We start from the raw sequence: 13817 nt of genomic DNA, 5'->3' as shown, positions 1-13817 counted from the left end.
GACCCCTGGTAAAAAAAAAAAAAAAAAAAAAAAAGAAGAACTGTTCAATCTCTATGTGTTTGTACAGTTTCTGAGGTTTCCTTTCTGTTTATTTGTCGATTCATTTCATTTCATTATGATCTGAAAACATACAAGAAATTATTTCAATTTTTTGTATTTGTTAAAGCTGATTTTATGGTTTAAAATATGATTTATTTTGCAGAAAGTTTCATGAACTATTGAGAAGAATATATATTCTGAAGTTGTTGAGTGGAATGTTCTGCAAATGTCTGTTATATCCATTTGAGCTAGAGCATTACACTTTTTTTTTTTTGCACCAGGGATCAAACTCAGGACCTTGTGCTTGTGAGGCAGGTGAGGTGTGGTGCCACTGAGCTAAATCCCTGGCCCAATAGTATAATTTAACTTTGATATCTGTTTGTTGATTTTTGAGGAGTCTGTGTGATATATCTGTTAGTGAGAATGGAATGTTGAAGTCACCCACTACAATTGTTTTGAGGTCTAGCCACCCCTTCATGAGGAGTAGTGTTTGTTTTATGAAATTTGGCACAGTAAAGTTTGGTGTGTATATATTTCCAATTATATCTCCTGGGTGGATTGTTTCCTTTGCTGATATGTGGTGGCCTTTGTTTCTTTCGGGTAAATTTAGGCTTGAGTCTGTTTTGTTGGATGTGAGAATAGCTGTGCCTGCTTGTTTTTAGCTTCCATTTGCATGGAATACTATTTTCACATCCTTTCACTTTCAGTCTTAGTACATATATCTTTATTGGTGATGTATGTTTCTTGCAGGCAGCAGTTGGGTATTTTAAAAAATCTACTCTACTGGTCTGTATCTTTATTTTAATTAATTTATTTATTTTGGTAGTGGGGATTGAACTTGTGCCCTTGTGCTTCCAAGGCAGGCACTGGAACCACTGAGTTCAATCCCCAGCCCAGTCTGTATCTTTAAATTGGAGAATTAAGATTAAGACCATTTAAATTAAGAATTATAATAAAAGGTATGTGTTATTTCCTGTCATTTTTGCTTTCATACTGTTTAATCCTTTCCTAATTCTCACTTGCTTATCTACTCTGTTCTCTGTATGCATTATTCCTTTACATTTCTTCTTCAGTGTTGGCTTAGTGGTTATGAATTTCTTTAGTTTATGGTTATGTTGGAAGATCTCTATGTCTCCTAGTCTGAAGGGTAGCTTTGCTGGATATACTAATCTAGGTTGACAGGTATTTTCTTTCAGGTTGGAAATGCATCATTCCAAAGTCTTCTGGCCTTTAGAGATTTTCCTGAGAAATCTGCAGTTATTCTGAGGGATTTGCCTTTATAAGTGACTTTGGGGGAATTTTTTCTTGCTGCTTTCATTTTTTTTTTCCTTGCTCTGTACCTATGGTATTTTAACTATAATAAGACAGGAGGAGGTTCTTTTCTGTTCATGCCTGTTTGGGGGTCTAAATGCTTCCTGTACCTAGATGTGCAAATCTTTCCTGGGATCTGGGAAATTTTGTTATTTTATTTAATAGATTTTCCATGCCTGTAATATCTCAGTACCCTCTTCTATACCAAAACTTCATGCTTAGTCTATTGTGTCCTAGAGTTCTTGGATATTTGTTCAAGATTTATTTTTTGAGGTTACTGCTTGACAGCAATAATTCACCACCCTTATTTTTAGTCACTGAAATTCTGTCTTCTACTTGATTGAGTCTATTGGTGAAGCTTTCCACTGTTTTTTGGTTTTGTTTTGTTTTGTTTATTTTTTTTTGGTTTTGTGAGACAGCGCCTCACTATGTAGTTGAGACTGACCTGGAACTCACTATATAGCCCAGGTTGGTCTCGAACTCACAGCAATCCTCCTGCCTCAGCCTTCCGAGTGCTGGGATTACAGGCATGCGCCACCATGCCCAGCTTCCACTGGGTTTTTTATTTGACTTGTTGAGCTGATTTTGTTTTGTTTTGTTTTGGGGGGCGTAGGAGGGATTGAACTCAGGACCTTGTGCCAGCAAGGCAGATAGCAGCACCAGTGAACTAAATTCCTGGCCCTTTGTTTGGTTCTTTTTCAGAATCTTTCTATCTATGTGGAATTGGTCCTTCATAGCCTGTATTGTCTTCTTGAATTCATTCAGATTTTTATTCTGTTTTATTTGTTGTATTCTCTTTGAAGTCGTTGATCATTTTAAAAATCAGGGTGTTGATTCTTATGTCTGGCATTTCACCATTTCAATGTCCTTGCATTCATTTACTGATGAGTTATGGGTGTTTGGAGGAAACATGTTGCCTGTTTTTTTTGTTTGTTTGTTTTGGTTTGGTTTTGGCTCTGGGACCTTGAGCTTGTGATACAGGTGGCAACACTACTGAGCTAAATCCCCAGTCCATGTTGCCTGTTTTGTTTTGTTTTTTAATTTTTTATTTTTAGTACCGGCGATCAAACTTGGGACCTTGTGCTTGTGAGGCAGGTGGCAGAACCACTGAGCTAAATCCTTGGCTTACCTTTTTTTTTTTTTAATATGTCTTGTAGTTTTATGGTGTGATTTGTGTTTCTGTTGGGGTAGATATCTCTTCCACTTTTACAGGAGGGTCTTAGTGACCAACGTTCTTTTGAGGCCATGATCTCCAGTACCACTCAGAGTGGAGAAAACAAACTGTATGACAATGACACCAAGACAAACCAGATATTAAAGTACAATAAAAACCAGTTGAAAGCAACAACTAGGGCCAGGGATTTAGCTCAGTGGCACTGTATCTGCCTTGCAGTGCCTAGATCCTGAGTTTAATCCCTGGTACCAAAAAAAAAAAAAAAAAAAAAAAAAAAAAAAAAAAAAAAAAAAAAAAAAAAAAAATAGAAAAGAAAGAACAATAATAATATAGCATAAACTGAAAGACTAAAATTTAAGAAAGGGTAAAAGCAATAATAATAAAGTAATATAAAATAGAAGGGTCAGGGAAAGGGAAGGTGGAAGAAAATGCAAAAATTTTAACAAAAAGAAAGGGAAAATAAGATGAGATAAGGAGAAAAGGGTGAGAAATTAAAAATCCAAATAAAAAAATAAATAAAATTAGATAAAAGAAGAAACAGCCCGAGATTGAGCTCAGTGTTCTGCCACCTGCCTCACAAGGACTGGAGTTCAATATCTGGTTCCAAAAAAAAAGAAAGAGGAAGAAGAAGCAAGTAGAAAGTAAATGAGAAAAAAACTTTCTCCTTGCCACTGTGTTTGGGCTGATAGTTTCTTTCCCTGATCTGTAATCTTGGAATTCCCAGGTAACAGGGTCACTTCCGGGGCCTGTGTGTTTCCTGTCCACTGACAGGCTGTGCTCTGTGAATGCTGAGTCCCGCCTTTCTCATGGGGTGAGGCCGGTCAGTGACACCTGTGTCCCCTCAGGGCTATGTTCACAGCAGAACCCTTTATTGGTGTTTATTTCCTTCTGCGCACTCACCATCTCTGCTATCCTGAGCTACCTCTGATTTAGATGCCGACGAGGGGCCCGCTTGCTCCGGAGGCCCCATGCCCTGCCCATGGATGGGGCAAATGTCTAAGCAGAGGTGTATCCCTGAACAAACTGGAGAGAAGGGAAAGCGAGCAGGTCACTAGCTCCGTGCTGGACGGGGTCAGACTGGAGCTGAGCTTCCCCTGGCTCATCCGGGCACTTCAGACCCAGCCCGAGAGACCACACAGGATGGCTGTTGGCCTCATGGCCAGGGTGCCATCTGCACCTGCCCTCCCAGCCCAAGCGCCCTGCTGACCTTCCCAGAGGGTCTGCAGCTAACCCTGCTCCTACCGGGACTGTGTCCCCGCCAGCCACGGTGAAGTGTGGCTGTTCCAGTACTGCCGAGCTCAGTGGGCCCAGGTCACGGTGGCTCCACCAGCTCCAGCCCCTTATGTGGGGCACCGCAGTGCATTTCTTCTCAAATCCAACCTCGTTTCTGTCCCTTCTGCCCCCTGGGGAGACAGCGCTTCACACCTTTCTCTTGCATTGCCTCTTCTGTGTGCTTTTTAGCTTTCCTGTCACCTTTCTTGATTTCTGGAGCTTTTGTGCTCTTCCAGTTTCTCCCATTTATTGATTGATTGATTAATTGTGCCGGGGATTGAACTCCGGGACCTTGCACTTGTGAGACAGGCAAAGGACCACTGAGCTAAATCCCCAGTCTCAGTGATTTTTTTTTTTTTTTTTTTTTTTTTTTTTTTTTGAGAAAAAAAAACCCGTGCTCATTTTTTTTTTTTTTTTTTTTTTTTTTTTTTTTAGAGAGAGTCCTGCTATGTAGTTCAGGCTGGCCTTGAACTCATAGTGATCCTCTTGCCTCAGCCTCCCGAGTGCTGGGATTACAGGTGTGCACCACCACACCCAGATAGGATATTTTTGTTTTTGTTAGTGGGGATTGAACCCAGGGCCTTTGCACTGATCTGTGTCATTCCCAGCCTTTTTTATTTTTCATTCTGAGACATGGTCTTGTCACTAAGTTGCCCAAGATAAGCTTGAATTTGAACCTTCTGCCTTAGCCTGCAAGGACTACTTCTGTTCTGCCATTTAAAAAATCTATCCCTGGTCTTTTTCAAAGGCAGTAATTCCAGTCAAGAGGGCTTTAACTTCATGACCTAATTACCTCCCAAAGCCTCTACCTTTTGCTATAATCACATTGCCAGTTAGGTCTCTGTGTGTGAATTCCAAGGGGGCAAGGACATTCAGACAGGCTCTACCCAAGCACAGTGGGTGGTGTGCAGCCCTGCACCCCCAGGGCTGGCTGCAAACACTGAGGCCCATTTTCGTGCTGACTGAGAACTCACGTTCCACAGCCACTCATTGATGTGGGTGCTTGCTGAAGTTCACAGGCCACACACCCTGTGCTTCTGGGGCGCCAGCTGACGGGAACTGGAAACGCTGATGACCACGGCGTCCCTTGACCGCTCCTCTTCAGTCTCCACCCCTGCTCGTTTTGGTTTCTTCCTAATTTTAGCCCCGAAGCAAGTTAGAAGCCTGTCTTTGGAGGCTCCAACAACTCCACTGCCCCACTGGCTCAGACCTTTAGGATGCCTATTGGGTATGGTGTGCTGGAGAGGGAGACAAAAGTGAGGCCTGAAACACAACAAGCAGTTGAACCCAAGAGTTTGTAGATTCTCCATGTGGGCAGCTCAGAATGAGATCCTGAGCCCCAGGCAGCAAGTTAGGGCCCCACAGGTCAACGCCCACTTCCTGTTTGGTGAAGGGTTAGTGCTGGCAGAGGGAACCTCTGGTGGAGCTGGACTCCAGCTGTTTAATCCACAGTCTGCTCCGCCCTGAGCCAGGACAGTCTCCTCCCAACGCACACGCACCTGGGGCATGAGAGCGGGGCTGTACTGCCACTGGGCATGGCTTCTGGAGCCCCAGCCACAATAGATTCCGTGGCTGATCAGCTTCAGGCAACTGGGCTGCATAAGGCAGGTTCCCACCATGGTGTCCTGGAAATCCTGACCCTGCTGCTTTTACCAGTGCTTAACACCAGCCCAAGCCTCCATCACTCAGGGCTGCACAGCTCCACTGGGCCCAGTCACCCCTCCACACCCACTGAGTCTCATGGGTCTGGGAGGATGGCACCGACACTGGGACCCAAAGCACTGTAAACACCAGAGTCTCTCGCTGGAGGTGCTGGGGGGTGGGTGGAGAGGAACCCAGTCAGCACAGTACTGGACCACACCACAGTCCCATTCTGGTCACAGCCCGACTGGGTGGGGGAAGGGAAAGAACAGGAGGACTTGTGGAGATTCCTGTGGATCCTGTGAATGTGTACAGAGTGCTGGGCCTGGTGCGCTTGGTGGCCCTGCCAATCCTCAGTGAAGTTTGGACTCCTATGTCCTGCTCCTGGGAGTTCTTTAGCAGGCAGGGATTTCAAAACCATGGGGCAGTCCCTTCTGCCCTTGGGAAATGTGCCATTTGGGGTCAGGAGAGCCACTACCACCTGCCAGGGACTAACGGATTCACCAGAGGGCCTGTGGTCAGCAGCTGGCTCTGCTGAGTTAGAGGAACCCCAAGGCCTCGCCTCATAGCCCACACACGGGGGTTGCAGGTACAAGCACAATCAAAATGACTCCAGAGATGCACAGGACCTGTCCATCTTTCATCTTTGGCCTTCTTGGCTAAGGAAACGGAGACTGGCAGCTGCTCTAGCAACTTGTTGCATCTAGGAAAAGGCATGGGAGAGGTGATTAGAGAGGGCGAGCTCTGTGGGCCAGTAGGTGAATGGACTACAAATCCCATGATGCCCAGGTCTCAGACCCTCACAAGCTGCAAGGATACAGAGGTCAAGGCTCCCAGGGCTGCAGATGGAGGGACCGTGCCCTTTTGGAGAGAACAGAAGCTGATGGTGAGACCCAGGGCCAGAGAGAGCTCAGAGACCCTGGTCCCCACCAGGCCTTGAGTTTCTAGGTTCTTTGTGGCTTCTCCTCACCTGCCAGAGCCTGGGTAACCAGGCCACCTGGCTTTGCTGCCAGGAGGAGGTCCCCTGAGGACATCGCCCTTGTGCTCTGCCTTCCCTCCTCAGCTCCCAACGCCGTCACACAACTTCAGAACACAAATGAGACCAGCACCTCAGTCTCGCTGACCTGGGCGGCCCCTGTAGATACTCATTCACAGCGTTACACCTACTGGGTCCAGTGGGCCAGCGAGGCACAACCCCCGGAGGTTGGGGTCAACTTGACGTGCAGGACGGAAGAGACGTGGTATGTGGTGGAGTCACTCAGGCCCGGCACTCTCTACACATTCAGAGTGTGCGCTGAGAGGCACAAGGTGGCCAGCTCCACAAAGAGCCTCCATGCGTCTACAGGTGAGACCCCCACTCCCTCTATCTGGCCAACTGGGCCTCCTGGGTGAACCACAAATCCATCAGGCCATGGGGTGGGGCCTCCTGGGTGGACTGCAAATCCCATCATGCCACAGGGCTGGCACTTCATCAGTGGCCTTGACACAGAGCCCTACAGTCCTGGGGTTTACTGTGAGAGGATTCCTGTCCCTTTGGGGGACAGAACGTGAGGGAAAGGAGGCACCTGCGTCTGAGGGACTGGTGGAGTAAGGGCTCCTGCTGACTCCTCTGTCCCTTCCCCAGCTCCAGACTCTGTCACCATTGCCTCCTGTGTCAGCGCCTCGGGGGGCTACGGGCTCTACCTGAACTGGTCCTGCCCCTCGGGGGGCTACGAGGCCTTTGAGTTGGAGGTGGGCGGGCAGCAGGTCACCCAGGACAGATCTTCCTGCGGGAGCCGAGTGTTCGTGCAGGGCCTTGGGCCTGCCCGCTCCTACACAGCCACTGTCACGACCATCTGGAGTGGGCTGAAGGTCCAGTCCGCCTCGGTGACCTGCTACACGGAGAGTGCGGGTGAGCAGAGCTCAGGGTGGCCGTGTACAGGGAACCGGCAGCCCTGAGCGAGGGAGTCTCTGGGGGCCTTTGGGGGTCTGTTTGCCTTAAGACAGCTTTCTGAGACATAATACGTAGGACATACCATTCAGCACTTTACACATTTGCCACACACAGGGATTAATTCCACTTGGGCATCCACGCACGTTACTGGTACAATTCCAAGATGTTTAGTTCATTCGCAGCATTGTGCAGTCACCATCACCACTGTCACTTTCAGAGGATTCTCATTACTGCAGAAGGGAAGCTCACTCCCCTTTTGCCATCACTCCTGAATTCCCCATTCCCATCCCCCTGCCCTGGGTAGTCTCTAAGTTCACGAATAAGTACTTCCTTTTTACTGCAGAGTAGTATTCTATTGTGTGGATATACCGCATTTTATTTACCCATTCATGGGTTAACAAATTAGTGGTGTCATTGCCACTTCGGGGCTGTTATGAGTAATGCTGATATGAACATTTGTGTGCAAGTTTTTGTGTGAACGTATGTTTTTATTTTTCGTGGCCATATACACAAGAGTAGAATTGCTGGGTCATGTGGTAACGCTGGCTGTTTGACTGCTAGATTTTGACTCAATGTGGCCATAGCATTTACCAAAGAGGTGCTTGAAGAAGGCTGGAACTTGGCTTTGGAAGGCTCTGACCATGTCCCTTGGCTGTAGACCTCACTTTGCCCCATTCATCCCTTCCTAGGAATCAGGGCCTTTTGTCCCAGGGTGGAGAGGCTGGGTGGAGGCTGCAGCCAGGAGAAGTGGCAGCTCCACAGTGGGCTTCGCCGGGCTCCACGGCCTGGGAGAACCTCTGTCTCACACCCACCGGGTCCCTGAGAGGACGTCTTCTCATCCCATTGTGTAGGATGAATCCGTGAGAGGCTGCGTCTGCGTGCAGGCTCAGGGCCCTGCTAGGGCCTGCTGAGAAGCAGCCTCCCTGAGCAGCCAGGGCCTCCACTGCTGACAGAGATGGGCCAAAGGCTCCAGTCCACCCTGATACCAAGGATCAAGAACCACTGTCCAGGCTGAGGAAGGGGGAGCTACTGTGGCCATTGAGATCATTCAAATCAGACTCCTGGGGCCCTGCAGAGGAGACAGGGCTTTATCCAGAGGGCTTCCTGTCCCTCCTTGGCCTCAGTGCTCGATGTACAGAGCTGGTGAGGGTGGAGCCAGGCCAGGAAGCCAGGCCTGGGCTCTAAGGGCCGCCCGCTCCTCCCCAGGGGTCATCGCTGGAGCGGTTGTGGGCATCCTCCTGTGCCTCATCCTCGTGGGCCTGCTGGTCCTGTTCCTGAAGAAGAGGTGATACTCAGGGCTGGCCTGGCTGCCTAGGGGGTGTGGGCACACAGAGGCTTGGTACCGGCCTCACCTCCTAACATCCTTCTAGGAACTCTAAGAAGCAGAAGGAGGAAGCCATGGGCCAGAGGCTTTGCACAATTCCTGTGGAGCAAACCACAAGGCAGGTGTCCGGGCTGGGGAGGTGGTGGGGACTCAGGTGTCTGGTGCCTGGTGAGGTGAGGGGGTAGGGGCACCAGGGCCTACGAGCCCAGTTAGGAGGGCACTGGGGCTGTGGGTATGATTGTCCGCTCTGGAGGGAAGCAACTGGGCTCTGGCCTGAGCCCAGTTTGAACCAAGAAGGCCAAGGGAGGGGTGGAGCAGCAGCATGCTCAGGGAGGGGCACAGCACGCCTGCAAGCTGAAGGCAGAGGGAGAGGATACAGCGTCTTTTACATGATGACCGAATGCCGTGGCACGTGTGCCTGCAGTCCCAGCTGTTCAGGAGGCTGAGGCAGAAGGATCACAAGCTCAAGCCCAGCCCCTGAACCATTTGAGTTTGCCACTCAGCAGGGTTAGGTATGTCAGTATGCAGCCATCACTGCCATCCATCTACAGGACTTCATCTTGCAAACTCTGTGTCCAGTACACAATAATCTCCCTATCCCTGGCATCCACCACTTTCCTTTCTGTTCTTGAATTTGACTCCCAGAAAGTCCCTCAAGTAAGTGGAATTGTCCATCATTTTGTGAGGTAACCAGCCTAGCTCGCTTAGCATAGTGGTGGCAGAATTTCCTCCCTTTTCATAGCTGAGTAATATTCCACCGTGTGGACAGGCCATATTTTCTTCATTCATTTATCTGTTGATGAAGGCTTGGGTTGCTTTCTACTTCAGGCTATTGTGACTGACACTATGAAGACCACAGGTGCACAGGCACCTCACTGAACCCTTCTTTCACTTCTTTAGGGTGTATACCCCAAAGTAGCATTGCTGGATCAGAATCACCTTTCCTTTTACCCCAACAGCACAGGACTGAGGGGGTTGCAATCCTTTCTCTCCCCTTCTCCCACACAGCTTCCCAGGGGACATCACGGCCAAAGACTTTGCTGACCACGTCCAGCGAAATGAGAAGGACAGCAACTGTGGCTTTGCAGATGAGTACCAGGTGGGTGCCCGGCCCGGCGTGTCCTTCCTGCACCTGTGCTCACGTGGCAGTCCCCACACGCACCCTTGTCCGCACCTTGGTGTTTGATGGCTCCCTGGGTCCCCCGCCCTGCTCTCTTATTCATCCCCGGCGGCCCCCAAGCACCGTCAGACACTCCACAGGGTTGTAGGCGGGTGTCTGCTACTTCCATGGGTGCTGCAGAACCCCAAGTGCAACAGGGATGATGCTGAGGGCACTCCGGCGACAGAGCCAGCTCGCCACAGCCTTGCTCTCCACAGCACCTGTGCCGGGAGGGCGAGGGCCAGCCTCAGGAGGCAGCCTTGGCTCCTGAGAACAAGGCCAAGAACCGCTACAGAAACGTGCTGCCTTGTGAGTCCCAGGTCCCCTGATGCCCCACTCATGCCCCTACCCCCCAGCTCCTCCCAGCCGCTTCCCCAGCTGAGATCCCCACATGGCCCCGTGGCCCTCACATGTGGCTGTGACTTCTGGGCCTGGGTCTCGGGCTTGTCCCTCACCCTCTGCATGGCTCCTCCCAGACGACTGGTCCCGGGTGCCCCTGCAGCCCCTCCGTGACGAGCCCGGCTCTGACTACATCAACGCCAGCTTCATCCCTGTAAGGTCGGGGTCGGGCTGGAGGAAGCTGTGAGCCTGGGGACACGGGCGCCAGAGGGCCGCATCGCGTGACCCCTACATGCCCACCTGCCTCGACCAGGGTCTCTGGAGCCCTCGGGATTTCATCGCAGCCCAGGGCCCCCTGCTGCGGACCGTGGGTGACTTCTGGCGCCTGGTGTGGGAGCAACAGAGCCACACAATTGTGATGCTCACCAACTGTGTGGAGTCCGGCCGGGTGAGCGTGGGCCTGGTCCCAGAACAATGGCATGGGCCGGACCCTCCCCAGGACAGGGAGACCCGTCAGTCCCTCCAAGCTGTGGATGCCATTGTCTGGGTCTGTTACTGTCACTGAATTCTGGCAAGGTTTGTTTAGCTCACATCCTGCAGGCTGAGAAGTCTGTTATCGAGGTGCTGGCCTCACGACAGCTATCTGTGTCACACTGTGCTGGAGGTGTCACCCTGAGACAGCCAGCTGCAAACTCAGGGCTTTTCCTGTTCTTATAAAGCTGCAGCTGCCACTATGGGGCCCTTATGACCTCATCGGACCCCAGTGACTTCCCAAAGGCCGCCCCTCCAGATGCCACTAACAGCGGAGTTTGGGGTGACATTTCCAGCACATGGACTTCTGGCAGGGGCGGAGCTGCCCCACAGTTGAGGGCTCTTCCCAGCTGGTGGGAATCTGTGCCTGGCTGCCCAGGGTCCCACCCAGCGCCGGGGCAGGAGCCCTCGCTAAGGCTGCTTCCTGATACCGTGTCCTCCCCAGGTGAAGTGTGAGCACTACTGGCCTCTGGACGCCCAGCCCTGCACCCACGGGCACCTGCAGGTGGCCCTGGTAGACGAGGAGGTGACAGAGGACTGGGCAGTGCGGGACCTGCAGCTGTTCCACGTGAGTGCCCCCACCTGGCTCCCCAGGGAGGCCCGGGGTCTCCGGGCCCACGCTGTCCCTCCTTCCAGGTGGAGGAGCAGAAGGCCCTGCCGGTGCGACAGTTCCACTACCTGGCCTGGCCGGACCATGGCGTGCCGCCCTCCCCAGACCCCTTGCTGGCTTTCTGGAGGCTGCTGAGGCAGTGGCTGGACCAGACCGCAGAAGGAGGCCCTCCAATCGTGCACTGCAGGTGAGGCCAGCCAGAGCCACCCTGGGGACTCGGCATGCTGGCCCTGGGGAAGGGGAGGTTAGGGAGCTGGGAGGAGGCGAACAAGAGCACAGAGACGAAGGCAGTGATGAGAAGGTGAAGGGACAGAGGATGTGGGTGAGGATGAGGAGCCAGGAGCTGGGGAAGCAGCAGTTCCACCCTGGGGCTCCCTCTTATCCTCCCGCTCCACCGCGCCCTGAGGTTTATGTGGAAGCCTTCTCAGGTCAGGAGTGAGGAGAGGGGTTTCTCAGGGTGACGGCCTCTGGAGTTGGGGTTCCAGTGTTCGTTCATAGCAGTCCTGCTGGTGCTCAGCACCACCTCAGGACAAAAGGTTTTCCTCCAAGAAACAAAACCAGGAAGTTTCAGTTCTTGGGTCCAAGGCCAGCAATAAGTGGCCAAGCTGGGTTTGGTTTCTGCCGGGTGCCCAGGGTGGCACCTGACCATGCTGCTGCACTGTGTTCTGGGACTGGCCCCAGCCCCGGTGAATCCTCTGGAGATACCTTGTACCCCCAAATCCAGTTATGGAATAGTCAACTAAGATGATTACCTCACCAAGCATGGCAGAAGATACCTGTGATCCAAGCACTCTGGGAAGCTGAGGCAGGAGGATTACAAGTTCAAGGCCAGCCTTAGCCATTTAGCTAGACCCTATCTCAAAGTGGGGGTGGGGTGGGCTTTGAAAACATTATTGTCAGTGAAAGAAGCCAGACAGACCAAAAACCACATAATTCCATGAGCATGTGATATCGAGAACTGGTAAACCGCAGAGCCTGACAGAGACTTCTAGAGCTGGAGAGAGGAGGGCGAGGCGGAACTGCTTAATGAGTACAGGATCTCCTTTTGGGGCAATGAAAGTGTTTTGCACAGCATCCTAAATGTACAGAATGCCTCTGGGTCAGCCAATTAAAGTGACTTGGTTTACAGAGATTTACAAGAGCTCAGCCAGAGAAAGGCCCCTTTTTTCCCTCATCTTCCTATGTTTGAACCCAGCTCCTGCTTTCCCCTTCTGTAAGCCAGGCAAGCTAAGTGGCCAGAGGCCCTGGGTTAGGCCGGACCTCACGCTGTGGTCATCGCTGTCTGTTCAGCGGCCCCTCTGGGCCCTGTGGTCCAAGCACCTGTGGGTGCTTGAGCACAGCCTGCCTGACCCTGCCTTGTCCTTGCCCAGCGCTGGCGTGGGCCGCACGGGCACCCTCATTGGCTTGGACGTCCTGCTGCGGCAGCTGGAGAGGGAGGGCCTCGTGGGGCCCTTCAGCTTCGTGCGGAAGATGAGGCAGAGCCGGCCCCTGATGGTGCAGACAGAGGTGAGGCTCCGGGCTGTGGCCGGCAGTGGGCTGGGAGCAGGGCTCACTCCCCGCCTCCTCCCCAGGCCCAGTACGTGTTCCTGCACCAGTGCATCCTGCGTTACCTCCAGCAATTGCAGTCAGCCACCAAGGCCCAGAAGGAGGCGGAGTACGAGAACGTGGCAGGCCTCATCTATGAGAACCCTGCTGCCATCCGGGCCCAGGAGTTGGAGGTCTGAGCCCGAAGCCCAGCCCAGGCTCCTGGACCCCTGGGACAGCAGAGGGCTGGATCTCAGCCCAGGCCCCCTGGAGCTGGAGCCCCGGGCAGAGTGGGCCTGGACCCTGTCCCTTGAAGGGGGAGAGGCAGAGGTGGGTTTCTGACTCTCTGAAGGAGGGCAGCTGTGGCCCTGGCCAGGGCCTCCGGGGCTCGGGCTGGAGCCTGAGTTCCCGGGAAGGAAGAACTCCAGGTCTGAGAGGCAAGGGCAGGCTGGACCCCGCTCTGCTTTTGCTTCAGAGGCCGGCAGTCTTCTGGGGCTGAGTCCGAGGCAGTCCCCCTGCCGAGCCCTTCCTGCAGCCCACGGCACATGTTTCCTGCCTGTCCCTAACGTACTAAATCGCTGTTCTCCCAGAGTTGGCTCCAGTGGATTTCTGGGTCTGGAGGTATTGGCGTGGGTGTAGGCAGGTGCGCACGGCTGGCTCTTGTGTGTGGAGTGTGCACACGCGTGTGGCACTGCCTCCTGGGCTTGTGCTAGAGGGCAGGTGGGACACCTTGTCTCCAGAAGGGTTCTCTAGAGTCCTAGGATGGGGCAGCCCGGCGCCCTGTTCTTTCCGAGTGAGGTGTGTGCTGTGTGTGCACTGTGGAGCCTGTGTGCAGTGTGGATGTTGAGTGGATGGCTGGACCAGAGGCAGAAAATTCTACCACGGGGACCCGCGTCCGGGGCGCCATCGCGGTTCCCGGTGGGGCGGGCAAAGGGGCGGAGCGCGTCCTCCCTCCCGGGA

General features: G+C 52.4%; 1 protein-coding gene across 8 annotated transcripts in view; it reads left to right on the top strand.

Moving 5' to 3' along the window:
* The window catches only part of Ptprh (protein tyrosine phosphatase receptor type H), a 30149-nt gene extending 16591 nt beyond the window's left edge, over positions 1 to 13558 (top strand). For 3 of the 8 annotated variants that reach the window (XM_010616931.3, XM_010616933.3, XM_010616932.3), the window contains 11 exons: positions 6501 to 6782; positions 7062 to 7328; positions 8577 to 8655; positions 8741 to 8812; positions 9703 to 9793; positions 10072 to 10162; positions 10330 to 10406; positions 10506 to 10640; positions 11169 to 11291; positions 11360 to 11520; positions 12704 to 13556. In XM_010616931.3, coding sequence (XP_010615233.1) covers positions 6501 to 6782; positions 7062 to 7328; positions 8577 to 8655; positions 8741 to 8812; positions 9703 to 9793; positions 10072 to 10162; positions 10330 to 10406; positions 10506 to 10640; positions 11169 to 11291; positions 11360 to 11520; positions 12704 to 13199 — 1874 coding nt within the window. In that variant the 3' untranslated portion in view covers positions 13200 to 13556. Of the gene's footprint in view, positions 1 to 6500; positions 6783 to 7061; positions 7329 to 8576; positions 8656 to 8740; positions 8813 to 9702; positions 9794 to 10071; positions 10163 to 10329; positions 10407 to 10505; positions 10641 to 11168; positions 11292 to 11359; positions 11521 to 12703 lie in introns of all 8 variants that reach the window. The other 5 variants (XM_010616934.3, XM_019206401.1, XM_010616938.3 and 2 more) reach the window with 4 other exon arrangements.
* The last annotated feature ends 259 nt before the right edge of the window (positions 13559 to 13817 follow it).

Source organism: Fukomys damarensis, unplaced genomic scaffold (genome assembly GCF_012274545.1).
Source record: "Fukomys damarensis isolate Sample0158 unplaced genomic scaffold, DMR_v1.0_HiC HiC_scaffold_19, whole genome shotgun sequence".
In the NCBI taxonomy this organism is placed as follows: Eukaryota; Metazoa; Chordata; class Mammalia; order Rodentia; family Bathyergidae; genus Fukomys; species Fukomys damarensis.
The sequence above is the reverse complement of the archived record's forward strand: the minus strand, read 5'-3'. Positions and strand labels throughout refer to the sequence as shown.